We start from the raw sequence: 12989 nt of genomic DNA, 5'->3' as shown, positions 1-12989 counted from the left end.
GCACCTTCCCAAAAAGAGGTTGTTCTCTTTTTTTTTTGTTTGTTTGTTTTTTTTTGTTTTTTTCTTTTTTACACAGATTATCCCACATTTCTTATGGCTGGTAAAACACAGACAGGTCAGCGTAGCAGTTAATGGATGATGCCACTTCCACTTGAAATACACAGAAATGGTGGTTTGGCTTTCCTTCCAAACCGAAACAGACTTGTTTTGATTTGTCCCCCTGAGTTGCCTAGAGGCGAGAAGATGCATATAGGTGGGGTAAGCAAGCTCGTGTCACCGTGAGCAGGAATCTCTCCTGTTAAGACTAAATGAACAGCTCCTCCGTTGTCTTTTGTCGTTCCCTTCGTGCCATCGAGGTGCACAGGCTCCACTTCGCTTCTCACTGATGTCAGCAGCAAAAAAAAAAAACAATAAACAAAGCCTCTTGCTGCCTTTGGGGGAGCAGGGAGAGCTGGGGAAGGGGGTGCAGCTCGGCCCGGCCACCCCGTGACCCCACAGATGTGGGGAGTGAGGGGCTGGGTGACGTGGGGGTCCCACATTCCATCGGGGATGAGGCAGAGGTTTCCTGGTGCACCTGTGAGCGAGGGTTTTGGGTACATTAAGACACACTGGCCCAAATCCTCCCTGCGGGGTGGGCTGGTTCTGCAGTGGTGCCACGTCCACTGGCACCTGCTGAGCCTTTTTCCGTGGAAAGAGATGCTGGATCTGTAGTTTATTATGTTTTTTTTCCTTTTTAAATAACTGGGTTACTTAAGACTTACCTATTGAAAACAGCTACACTTTATGCTGTAAAAGTAATTTCCCCAACAATTTCACAAGCAATACAAGATAGGCATTGAAGAGAATGATGTAAAGACAGCTTTCCGTTATGCAGAAGATCATTTTTCCTCTCCAGTTATTTAAGCTAACCTCCTTTAACAATCTCAGAATAAATTAATAAATACTAGTTAAATTAGAAACAGTACATCAGATCTGACTATCAATAGAAAACAGTTCTAGGGATCCCAATCAGGAGAAGAAAAATGATCTCAGGAAAATACGTGCAGTAAAAACTGGCCATAAAGAGACACGGAGCCTTTGATTTCCCAGCATTTGTGACATTCAAGTTAAGATCATTAGCAATGGTTTCTAAGTGTCAGCTATCTAGCCTAGCCTCCTCCTCAAAGCTAAAACATGAGTCTGTATCCCTCCAGAAGATTCAGTTGGCTACTGGTGGTGTATGAAATGCTTGTCTCCAGTTCGTATCATCGGTTTCTGGTCTGTGTGGAATTTGTGGTAGGGGATGGGTGACAGTCAGAGGCTGAGCTGCTTCTGCTGTTGCTGTTGTCAGTATTTATGGGATCAGTTGAACCTTTACCTATGCTTGTTATCAGGAAAGCAAGAGTGTGCATCACATCTTCATGCTAGACAGGAGTTATTTTTACGTGGCTATCCGTATTTTCTATGGAGCTTTCCATTGTTGGTTAAAAAAGTTCTGTCTAATATTTAACAAAAAAAAAAAAAAGTTGTTGGTAGCAACTGTTCACATTTAAAATTTCACATTCCCTTTAGAATGTAGTTTTAAAACGTGGAGCAGAGCTGACATTTTCCCCAGCCTTACGCCGAGTACATTAGATGGAGAAAGGAACAGAGTTTTTGGTTTTTTTTATACCACGCTGTCAGAGCCTTTTCCTGAATTTTCTGCTTTTCCAATATCCATGTCTATAAAGTCATCTGGTAATTCTGGTGGGGGCCCTGGTGGGCTCTCCTCCACCTGCTGCTGCTGCTGCTGGTGGTGGCGGTGGCGGCGGCACAGCCCAGTCTTGCACGGCCTCACCAGGGCCAGAAACACGGCCCCCAGGACCATGCCAGCAGCACAGGAGTAGAAGGCTGAGCTGTAGTTCTTTGTCGTATCCACTAAGACACCTACAAAAAACAATCACAGCAGTTAGACCCAGCCAGCTCCCCCTCTCCCCTGCCCAGCCGTCCTTCCTGCAGATTTTTAATCCTGGTGCCTCTGCATCACTTCATCTGCAGGCAGAACTCAGTGATAAACAGATGCCACTTTAAAAAAGTGAACCCACTGTGTTCAGGGGTACGTGGTGTCATCTTCAGGCAAGTCAGAAGCCTCTGGGCACCGCAGGGACTCTAAGCCCGAGATGCATCAAGCATCTGTTTGTTCTGATAGAGACTTCCCCTCTCTGCAGTGTGTGGCACAGACACAGGCACAGCAAGAGGGATTCGCCTCTGCTGGTCGCTAGAGCCTGAAGTGATGCCAGGTTTGGGTTTCTAACAGGATCAGGGTAGCACTGCAGTATTTCCCTTCCCTCTGAGGTTCCTCAGTGGAGACTGCCTCATCCGTGGGACTCTGCAGAGCTGCATTGCAGCAGTCTTCTGGCTCCCAGAGTCTCTAATAGTAGTTGCAGGGCTCTTAGGATAGTGCTGTGATTAGCGCTGCCAGAACCCTTTCTAGGCAGAGATCAGCACCAACAGCTGTCAAACATTTCAAAAAACAAATTAAGATCAAAGTTTGAGAGTTACCTGCAATGGGTGGTCCAGCCAACCCAGCTAAGCTTTGAATGAAGACGTAGACTCCAGCTGCAGAAGACATCTTTTCGATGCCAACCACATCGTCTTCTGCCAGGAGGGGAATATGTGTGCCCGCCACCGTGCCGAGCATGAACCCAAAATAAATGCTACATGTCATCAAGCCCCAGAACTCGGAGGCAAAAGGGAAGGCAAACAATGCTACAGACAGCAGGATGACACAGATGAGTTCGATGTAGATCTTGCGGATGGGCTTCTTGTTGAGAACCCAGCCAGCAAAAATCCTCCCGAAGACCTCGGCGATGGCCATGGCCGACAGGATGTACGCCGAGTGGTCCTTGCCGATGCCCAGGCTGAGACTCAGGGGGATGATGTAGAGGGAGGGAGCGAAGAAGCCCAGGGTTGCAAACAGGCCAAAGAATGCATAACAGATAAAGCTATAGTCTCTCATCACAGAGAAGTCCAGTAGTTTGGTTTTTGGTTCTGGAGGGGTGCTGTTATTTTCAACGGGAATCTGTCCGTGTTGCTTTGGTTCTTCACTTTTCGGCTCTGCTTTGGTTTTTCCAGGCACATTGCTGGGTGAGGTAGTTATATCAACTCCTGAGTCTATGGACTCTATTGAGGTGCATGTTTGCTCATTTTCAAGCATGTACTTTGTCTCGGTGGACTCTTCTGGAGGCTGTGCTTTCACTTCTTCTTGCTCTTTGATGATGATGGGCCGCAGCAGCGACCCGCAGACGGTGATGCCAAGCTGCAGCACCCCGACAGAAAGCAGGCTGTATCTCCAGCCAATCTGCTCCTTCAGAGCTGTGATTGCTGAGGGAAGAGGGCAAGAGGAAGAAGAAAGTGTAACTAGGAAAGCCTGCAGTTACATCAAGGAGTTGAATTTACAGCCAGGGAAGTCACTTGAGTTTTACCACTGGAGGGTTCCAGGCACCTTGGCTCTGCAAAGGCTGAGCAGGGGGTCCCTCCTGCTCAGGGGTCTGGCACCCACCTTCCTCCCCTCAGCTGCGGCAGACAAAAGCTAGAAGCTGTGTTTACCACCTGGCTAGCAGAAGCCACCCTCTAGGCAGCCCCTTCTGAATTTGGGGATGAAGGGGGTGTTATTTTTAGTGAAGGAGCGCAAACTCGAGTTTCCTCTCTCAGCTGACCCCACCCTGAAACCAGCCACCAGAGGAAGTCCCTGAGCCCTACTCAGAGGTGCATGTCACTGCTGAATTACCAGCCTTCACGTGCAACCAAAGCAGCTTTGCACTGGGGATTAGCTGAAAGCACACATGCACAGCAGGACCACCTGAGCAGCCAAGGACAGGCGGGGACAGGGACGTGCTGCCTGGGGACAGGTCCCCAAAAGGCTGGAGCAGCTCGGCAGCCCGTGCTAAGCACAAGCCCACTAACCTTTAGGGGCAGTTATGTGTGCACTGTGTGTGTTTTAAATAGCTGAAGTTTCTCTGTCTTATTTTTAGCCTGCCAGATCTATATAGGGAGCCCATCGGGCTGTGTATCAGCCAGGCATGTCCTGTGCTGGCAGATCCCGCTGGGGACGGCTCGGGCAGCGTTAGAGGCAGTGTTAGACCCGGCTCTAGGATTATTTGTCACCCTGCCTGCAGGGCACGAGTGCCATGGGCACGTGAGCAACAACCTGTGGGCTTTAGCAGGTCCCCGGGCACCAACTCCCTCGGTCCCCTCTGGCTCCCATTTGCTTGGGGAAAGGAGAGGGGAGCAGTGCTGAGCTTTAGGCGTGCACATGTGAACTCCCAGCACGTGGGCAACTGTACCTGGTGCGAAGGAGAAGACGGCGAAACATTCCCCTGTAGATGCCACTGCTGTGACCAGCGAGCGCCTTTTGTCAAAATACTGTGATAAAATGGTGACAGTCGGGAGGAAGGAGAGGCAGTATCCAAGGCCTGTGAATAAATGCCAAAAATTGCCATAACAACAAGTAAAGGAGGGGGAAACACCGATGCAAGAACACCTTAAGTCGGCTTTCCCGGTGGTGATTACACAGTATCATTTCGGCCAACTCAGCAAGTCACCCTGGAAGAAAATCATTGGGGAAACCAGAATGTTATTTTTTTTTGTAAATTGGAGGGGGGAGGAAAGAAAAAGAAAAGAGGAAAGTAAAAACCCAAGAGACCCAGCCTCCCAAACCTGCCAGATAATGCCTTCTGCTACAAAGCAGCCAGGGGGGTCCACTTTCAGGACCTCATCTGCCTAAAGAGTTTGAGGCTGTAGCAACTGTTCCCCTAAGCAAGGCAAGCTCCTGGACATAGATGGGAGCAGGACACCCGGACCAGGCTGGAGAGGGGGAAAAGTATCAGGAAAAGAAAAAAAAGAGACAGAGGCAGAGGTTAAGAGGATCTGACCCCACAAGCAGTTTGGTCTCCCCAGCGATCCCAGTCCATGAGAAGCGTCCACTACGACTGCACGAGCACAGGACCACGTCCCAGGGTGGTCCCCAGGGTGAGAGGGTAGAAAGCCAAGCCCAGAGCCCAGCTTAACCCCCCTCCCAGGAGGGCGAGGTCAGCTCCGGAGGGGCAGCAGCGTTAAGCACTCCCCCTGTCCCGGGGGGTAAAACCCCTGTGGTTTGCGGGAAGCTGCGGGAGAGCACGGGGAGCGTTGGGCAGGTAGAGCAGAGGATGACTCACCGGAGATGATGCCGATGGTGACATACATGTCCACGACAGAGCGGGCGAAGGCGGCGATGACCATCCCGGTGCTGATGAGCAGCCCCCCGGCCATCACCACCAAGCGGTGACCGAAGCGGTTGCTGAGCACCGTCGACAGAGGAGCTGGGGAGGGAGAGAGCCCTGGTCAACACCCAACGCAGCAGCTTCACCAGCCACGTCTCCTCCAGAGGCTCTTCTCACACTCCTGCCCAGGTCCCCCTGTTGTGCCACCTCCCCGCACAGCACCGTGTCACCCCGGGGCCATCCTTGGGGCGCTGCACAGCTCTCGTGGCACTTAGGACGTGCTAAAAAAATCATCACAAGAGACTTAAAGACGAGTGCGTGGGAGCCTGGGACAAACCTGCAGCCACATCCCCAGACACCAGCGGATTTCAGCAAGGCTCCAGCTGCTTCTAATCCTTTTCACTGCAGAGTTTGGTTTCAAAACTCCGGTTTTTGCCCCTTGCTGGCGAGACCTGAACAGCCGGGCCAAGGCCAGTGACATGGACCATGTCCCTGCACCATGCAAGGACATGAGTCAGGGCTCAAAGGGTGAGACAGACATTTCTTAGCATTTCATGCAGCCTCTGAGCTTTATGGCTGTTATTTAATTTATAGTGGAGCCATTAGAGGCACGAAAGTCACAGGTGCCGGGTCCTTGTTTGCTGAGTCAGCAGTACGGCTGCCCCTTGCACCTGCTCCTCTTACCTGTGAAGGTCTGCACAAACACACATATGGATATTATCCATGATATCCTGCTGTTGGTTTCGTCAAAGCTTTCCATCAGATCATTGAAGAAGACTCCAAATGATTTTATGATGCCGTATGTCAGGGCTTCCACAACAAAGAATGCAAAAGCAACTGTCCAGCCCCATCCTCCGTCAGGCACTTTAGTATAAACGTTTGCAGAGGTGCACGGCATTTTTACAGCTTTGACCGTCATTTTGGACCTGGAAAAGAGGGGACAGGGAGCCAGGCATGAGTTTAAGCTGAATTTTGCTGAAAGAGGCACAGTCTAGGAGCTGCAGCATTCCCGAAGGCACCATGAGCCAGTCCCTGTGCTGCTGAGGGATTAAACAGAGGAGCTGGGCTGATATTTCTTCCTCTGCCACCCCACAGGCTCCTCCCTGATGGTGCCCTGCGAGCCCAGGACCAGAAAGTCTCAGCTCAGCACCCGGGCAGGCTGTTCCCAGCAGCCAAGCCCAGGAGCTGTCATCTGTCTGTCGGTGTGAGGGGGTGGGTGGGTGCAGTTCGTGAAAGATCCACCGCAGAACCCAGTGTGGGCTGGTGGAGCTGCAGGAACTCCCCGAGGCACCCGTCCTCCCCCCTGCACCCCCTGCCTGCCCGGTGACACCTCGGTGACACCCATTTGCCGCAGGATCAGTCAGTGACAGAACCCACTGTCACATGTTGTGGTGTCCAGAATCCCGCAGCTGCTGGCTCTGGGATGACAGGAACTCCTGGGGAGCTTGTCTGCCCCCAAAGAGGCAGCTCAGAGCTGCCCACACCTCAAAACAGGGGGTGGGGGCAACCCCCTGCTGCCACCAGCTCTCCTGCAGCCCTTGGGGCCACTTACACCCCCCAGGGCACTGGGGGCTGGAGGGGATCGCCCCATATGCCAGGGGGGTCTCTTCAGCCCTTCTCCGTGTCACCAGGGGCTGTGGGTGTGCAGGGGCAGCTTTTGTCCCACACGGAGCTCCTTGTGGAACTCCAGCGCTGCCACAAGTCTGCAGGGGGACAGTGCCAGGGTCAGTGCCATGCCTGCATGGGGGGGAGGACGGCGCCAGGGTCACAGTCCTGGGGTCACTGCTACACCTGCCCGGGGAGGGGGACAGTGCCACGGTCACCGTGCCGGGGTCACCGTGCCGGGGTCACTGCCACACCCGTGCGGGGAGTGCCAGTGTCACCGTGTCACCTGCGTGGGGGGGACACGGCAGTGCCGGGGTCACGCCCCAGCGCTGGCTCCCAGCAGCCACCCCAGGGCAGGGACCGAGGGGCGGCCGCGGGGGTCCCTCCCGGGGGCTGCCCCGGGCACCGCGCGGACCCGGCGGCTCTTTGCGCGTTCTCCCCCTGCGCCGCCGGCCCCGGCAGCCACCAGGCATTTCCCTCCTCCATTTTCTGCTCAGATCTCCTCGGCACCGCGTTCTCGGCGCACGGAGCCCGAGCGGCTCCGGCCACGCCGCCCCAGCCCCCGCCCCGGGCAACTTCTCTCGGCGGACCAGGCGAGTGCGAGACACCGGCGCCCACCGGGAGCTCGGCGGGGGTGGGAGCCCACGCGAGGGGTCCCTGAGCGGGGCAGGGGGGTCCCCGCAGCCCGCAGACCCCCCGTGCGGTGCTGCATGGCGGGTGCGCGGCTCCCTTGGGATCCTTTCTCCCAGGGATGCAGCGAGGCGTGGGCTCCTGCATCCCTGCGGTGCTGCTCTGCTGCAGCCCCGCGCCGGGGCGAGGGGCACGGGCGGGACCCCCGGCGGCGGCCCGAAGTTTTGTGGGAAGTGCCTGGAGACCCCCGAGAAGGGGGACGGGGCTGCCGTGAATTTCTGTGTCACCGCACGAGGAACTGGGGGGAGAGTAGGTTTAGGAGGAAGCACGCTTAGGAACAGAAAGGAGGGGGGAAAAAAAAAAAAAAAAAGGAAAGGAAAGGAAAGAAAAAACAACCCCGAAACCGCAAACCTGGGGCGTGTGTTTTGTACGTTTAAAGATTAAAAGAAATGGCGATGGAGGGGGAAAAATAGCTGAAAATTAAGAAGCCGGAGCGCGCAGGGGCCCGGCGTGGCCCCCCCTTCCCTGCATCACTTTCCCAACATTTCAGCCCTGATTCCTGCATCGCCGGGGCCGCGGGCTAAAAATACAGGGATGCGGACGAGGGGAGAGGGGAATAATGTTTAAAAGAGGTCAAAAATGAGAAAGGGGGTGGGGGGAAAAAAAAAAAGAGAGAGAGATAGAAACAAAGAGAACCCCGATAAACAAAGCCCCCCCACCCCGATCCCCCGGGAGGGAGGGAGCCCCACTCACCCGGCGCTGCGGCGGGGTCAGGGGCTGCCCATGGCCCGGGGAGGGCGAGCGGGCGGGCGACCCTCGGCGAGGAGGCGGCCCCCGCTGCCCCGCCGGCCGCTGCTGCTCCCGCTGCCCGCGGCGGCGGCTGCTGCTGCTGCTCGGTGCTCGCTCCCAGCCCTTATATACCGGCTGGAGCCGGTCTCCGCCGGCGGCTCCGCAGCGCCCATGTGCGCGGCGCCGGGCCCGGCTCGCCCCAGCGGCGGCACCGCGTGTGCGGGGAGGGGCGGTGCAGGCGGCGGGAGCGGCTCCCCCCGCTCCTCCGGGGACACAGAGAGAGAGACAGAGAGAGAGAGAGAGACAGAGAGAGGTCCCCCAGCCAGCCCCGCACCTGCCGCAGGGACCCGCGCCCCGCGGGGAGCAGGTGCCCGAGCGGGTCCCCGGGATGCGCCGCTGGAGCATCCCCGCGGATGGGGATGCGGGTGGGGGTGAGCGCATATGGAAGTACCCCCGCCCTGAGGGTTCCAGAGTGTCCTTGTCCCCTTTGGGTGCAGGGCATGATGCGTTTTTAGGGGAAACATGTCCTTCAGTTTGTGTTTTTAGGGAAAACGTCTCCCTTCATTGCGTTTGTAGAGGGAACACGTTTCTTAGCTGTGTTTTTAGGGAAAACGTTTCCCTTCGTTGCGTTTTTAGGGAAAAACGTCTCCCTGCCTTGAATTTTTTAGGGGAAACTGCCTCCCTTAGTTGTACTTTTAGGGGAAAGCATCTCCCTTGGTTGAACTTTTAGGGGAAACCAGTCGCCTTCAGTTGTATTTTTAGGGAAAAACGTTCTTTAGTAGCATTTTTGAGGGAGAACATCTCCCTTGGTTGAATTTTTTAGGGGAAACCATCTCCCTTAGCTGCACTTTTAGGAGAAAACATCACCCTTGGTTGAATTTTTAGGGAAAAAGGACTCCCTGGGTTGAATGTTTAGGGAAAGGCATCTCCCTTGGTTGAATTTTTAGAGAAAAAGGACTCCCTGAGTTGAGTTTTTAGGGAAAAAGGTCTACCTTGGTTGGATTTTTAGGGAAAAACATCTCCCTGTGTTGAATTTTTAGGAGGAAACCATCTCCATTAGTTGCATTTTTTTCAAGGAGAAAACATGTCCTTTAATTGCATTTTTTTAGAGGAAACCACCTCCTTTAGTTGCATTTTTAGGGAAAAACATGTTCTTTAGTTGCATTTTTTAAAGGAAAACATCTCCCTTAGTTGTACTTTTAGGGAAAGACATTTCCCTGGGTTGAATTTTTAGGGGAAACCGTCTCTGTTAGTTGCACATTTAGGAGAAAACATGTCCTTTAATTGCATTTTTTAGAGGAAACCATCTCCTTTAGTTGTATTTTTAGGGACAAACATGTTCTTTAGCTGCATTTTTAAGGGAAAACACCTCCTTTTGTTGCGTTTTTAGGAGAAAACATCTCCCTTGGCTGTACTTTTAGGGGAAAGCATCTCCCTTGCTCGACTTTTTAGGGGAAAGCATCTTCCTTAGTTGCATTTTTTTAGGGAAAAACATCTCCCTTGGTTGACTTTTTAGGGGAAACCATCTCCTTTAGTTATATTTTTCTTCCCGTGCCCAGCAGTGCTTGGCAAAGAGGGATGGAACTAAAGCAACTAATTGAAGTCCTCTAAATTTCCTTGAAATCGGTAAAAAGGAGGAAAAAACCTGACAGCACTGGGGCTTGCTGTGCCACAGCCACTGCTGCTGCTGCATCCCAGTGCAGCAGATGGATGCTGCCAAGGGGTTTTGGAGCCTTGCACCATTCCTTGTGGCTTGTGGGCCAGTGACTTTTACCTGCAGGGAATAGCAGAGGGCTCAGATTGGGACAGTGAGCAGACCCCTCCTCACCTGCCCTCCTGGGGTCTGCCCACTGTGCTGGCCCGGGACCCCACCACAAATTGCTGTGGGTTAATGTGGAACCCGGGGATCCTGGTTCACACCCCTGGAAACAGTATCCAGGTTAAAATGTTCCTTCAGTGCAAGGGCTGCTGTGTTTGGTTTGGCTGGAGTCCCTTCTCCTGCTTTTCCCTTCTTTTGTCACAATGGGATGGCTAGTGGGGTGGCACAGTGAAGGGCAGGGGGGGCAAAATTCTGCAAATCTCCCAAAATGAGGCAAACTAGCTACTGCTTTCGTTTGGGAACTTTGGAAAAGCTGCTGCTGGTTTCTCACAGCAATGCTGGTTCAAGAGCCACTGCCTCCAGCAAGTGCTGGAGGGATGTTCCAGCAGCTTCACTCCTCACAGTCCCTAAACAGTCCTAAACAGGCTGAAATCCATCTGAAATCCAAATACTCGGCCATGAGACTGTGTCCTGTGTGTCCTTGGGAACCTCGTATCACCCTGTCCCACAGGAAAACCCCTTCTTCCAAGGAAACCCGAGGTTCCTCTGAGGTGGTTGCACTTTATCCCTATCTTGCCTTTCAGGGGCACAGATAAAGGGTGACCACCCCTCTGGCCTCAAAGAGCTGGTATCCCCGTTACACAGGCTTTTCCTTGGAAATGGGTCACCCTCCCCATGCTGAAATTCTTCCTGGCATCGACAGTGCAAGTGGTTATGGGACAACAAAAGAGGTTTGTGCCTCCAGGGGAGAAATAAGAATGCAAATATCTTTGGCATGAAAAACCCAAAGCGATTTACTCCTTGGTATTTCTTGTCAGTCCTTTGCATCTGTCTCTGCCTCACCTTCTCATTCCTTTCCTCTTGCCCTTCCAAGAGCAACAAGGCTTCGGGGAGCGATGGGGACTGGAGGGGCCCTGTGGGGGGAAGGGGGATGGTGGCTGCAGACACTCCAGCTCAGGGCTTCCCAGCCCTGCTGTAAAATCCTTTTCCCCCTGAGTTGCTCGCCCACTTTGGAGGGATTTCCCTGCTGCTTGGCTTGGCTGTGTCTTGCCAGGGTTCTTTGCCCCGGCACATCCCTTGTGGGTCCGTCCCATCCCTGGCAGCGCTGGCACCGGGACGTGCTTCTCCATCATCCCGGGGACTTTTGCAGCCCGGGAGCGTGGCTGGTGTTGGAGAGCTCTGTAATCCCCAGGGAAGCAGAGCGAGCCTCCTGTCGGTGGGCATAAATCAGGCGGGAGCTGGAAAGCAGGGCGGGCTGCGGAGGGAAGGGGAGCGCGGGCCCCTGAGCTGCGCCGCCGGATGGCTCCGGGACTTCCAGTTCATTTATTCTGCCGGGGTTTGCCCGGCCCTGCTCGGCATGTGAAATGTTTTCTCTGAAAGACCCAGCAGCGAGATGGGTGAAAAACATTCTCCTGTCCCAGGAGCTGGCAGAAATCCTGGTAAATCTGCAGAAGTATGTTTTTGTCGGTGCTGCTTTATTCTGTTAGGGGAACTAGTATAAACTATTCCAGCAGAAAACCTCTTCCTGGAATAAAGTCCTGACTCTGTTCAGAGCATTGTCAGGACAGTTGTACCAGGAATGGAGCTTAGCTGGTAAACATGTTAGGACTGAGGAGGCCCAATGGGGCAGGCACAGAGCTCCTGTACCCTCTGCCCCATGGATAAACCCCTCACAAGGCACCTGCTGCCCTTCTCTGTGCTTGAATCAAGCATAAAATCTGTGCAAGTTTAATTTGCAAAGAAAACATGGATTTTTTGTTTTGTTTGTTTATTTTCTCCCCTTTGAAAGCCTGTCTGTCTCAATATCCATCCCCTCCAGGCTGTGGTTGGGCATTGTCAGCGGGGTCAGGGTCAGTGTCAGGAGCCACACCATGGGGATGTGTCCCCATCCTGCATCACTTTGCAGCCATGGGGTCAGTGCACAACCTAAGCCATCACTTCTACTCTCCTACCTCAGTTTCCCTGACCCTGGCTAGCTCAAGGGGCGATGCTGGGAGCCCCTGGAGTGGTCCTGGATAACAGCGGGTGCCCGCTCCAGTTTGAATTTCTCATCCCCTGATGTGTCCTTATCTCGCTGCTCCTTGCAGCCAGGATGGGGATGCCTGCTGGGACTTCCAGCAGGAGAACGGGGCTATCAGTGTGGGTTTGGGCAGGAGATCAGAGCTGTGACACCCCGGGTGGGGTGCGAGCCCCGGGTGCCAGCGGGGGACGGCACAGCTGGACGTGCTTCAAAGGGCGTCAGGTTTTTCTGGGCTCCGGCCACTGCTTTGCTCTCCAGGCAGGCGTGAAAATGTGAAAGAATGTGAAAAATGTGAAAATGATCTTGCTGGCCCCAAGATTTGTAAACTTTCTGGTTAATGTGTAATAAATACATGACAGATACTGCCAGTGCCGGGTGGGTGACCGCGGTGGCACCACCAGCGGTGACATCCCGGAGAGGCATCTCCCCTCCTCTGCCCCCAGGGCCAACCCCAGGGTGTCCTGATTGGAGAGGGTTTGGGGCTTTTCTAAACTGGTTTGTCTGGTTTGGACTTATCCCGAGTTTCTGTGAACCGCCTTGTCTGGCTTGCAAAATGCTCTTTACTTATTTGTTTAATCCTGCCCTGGGACACGGTGCGTGCTGTGACGCCCAGGTGTGCCCTGTGCACTCAGAGCGATGCCCAGCACGGTGCTTATGCCATTTATCCTGAGGCCTTGGATCCTTGGAGTGATTCCTCCCAGGTGGCTCATCCAGCTGTAACCACCTGTGCAGTATTTCCTGCTTGGCATGAGGTGAGGTGCCTCCACAGCTGCGTTCACGCCATAGTCAGCCCGGGGGAATCTCTTCTGAGTCAGTGGTTTTTTTGCAAAAATAGCTAAAAAGTTGGTCCTTCAGCTCTGGGTGGGTCTGGCTGTAGCAAAGCTGGAGGGGGACAGAGATGCTGCAG

General features: G+C 53.8%; 1 protein-coding gene across 1 annotated transcript; it reads right to left on the bottom strand.

Annotated features, from left to right (window-relative positions):
• Positions 1–735: 735 nt before the first annotated feature.
• SLC16A6 (solute carrier family 16 member 6) lies at positions 736–8342 on the bottom strand. Its single transcript, XM_027736550.2, has 6 exons — positions 8208–8342; positions 5904–6145; positions 5175–5318; positions 4305–4433; positions 2521–3342; positions 736–1905 (listed from the first exon to the last, which is right to left on the bottom strand). Exons 2-6 carry the CDS (start codon positions 6136–6138, stop codon positions 1646–1648), a joined length of 1590 nt encoding a protein of 529 aa, XP_027592351.2. The 5' UTR covers positions 6139–6145; positions 8208–8342; the 3' UTR covers positions 736–1645.
• Positions 8343–12989: the final 4647 nt, after the last annotated feature.

The sequence above is a fragment of the Pipra filicauda genome, unplaced genomic scaffold, assembly GCF_003945595.2.
Source record: "Pipra filicauda isolate LSUMZ 115617 unplaced genomic scaffold, ASM394559v2 scaffold80_size11013439_pilon, whole genome shotgun sequence".
In the NCBI taxonomy this organism is placed as follows: Eukaryota; Metazoa; Chordata; class Aves; order Passeriformes; family Pipridae; genus Pipra; species Pipra filicauda.
The sequence above is the reverse complement of the archived record's forward strand: the minus strand, read 5'-3'. Positions and strand labels throughout refer to the sequence as shown.

Excerpts from the sequence above, each read along its gene's own strand:
- SLC16A6 (XM_027736550.2), bottom strand. The coding sequence starts at position 6,138 with ATGACGGTCAAAGCTGTAAAAATGCCGTGCACCTCTGCAAACGTTTAT. Across the intron at positions 5,319-5,903 it reads GTTTGTGCAGACCTTCACAG|CTCCTCTGTCGACGGTGCTC; the intron begins GTAAGAGGAGCA and ends CTCCCTCCCCAG. Across the intron at positions 4,434-5,174 it reads CACCATCGGCATCATCTCCG|GCCTTGGATACTGCCTCTCC; the intron begins GTGAGTCATCCT and ends ATTTATTCACAG.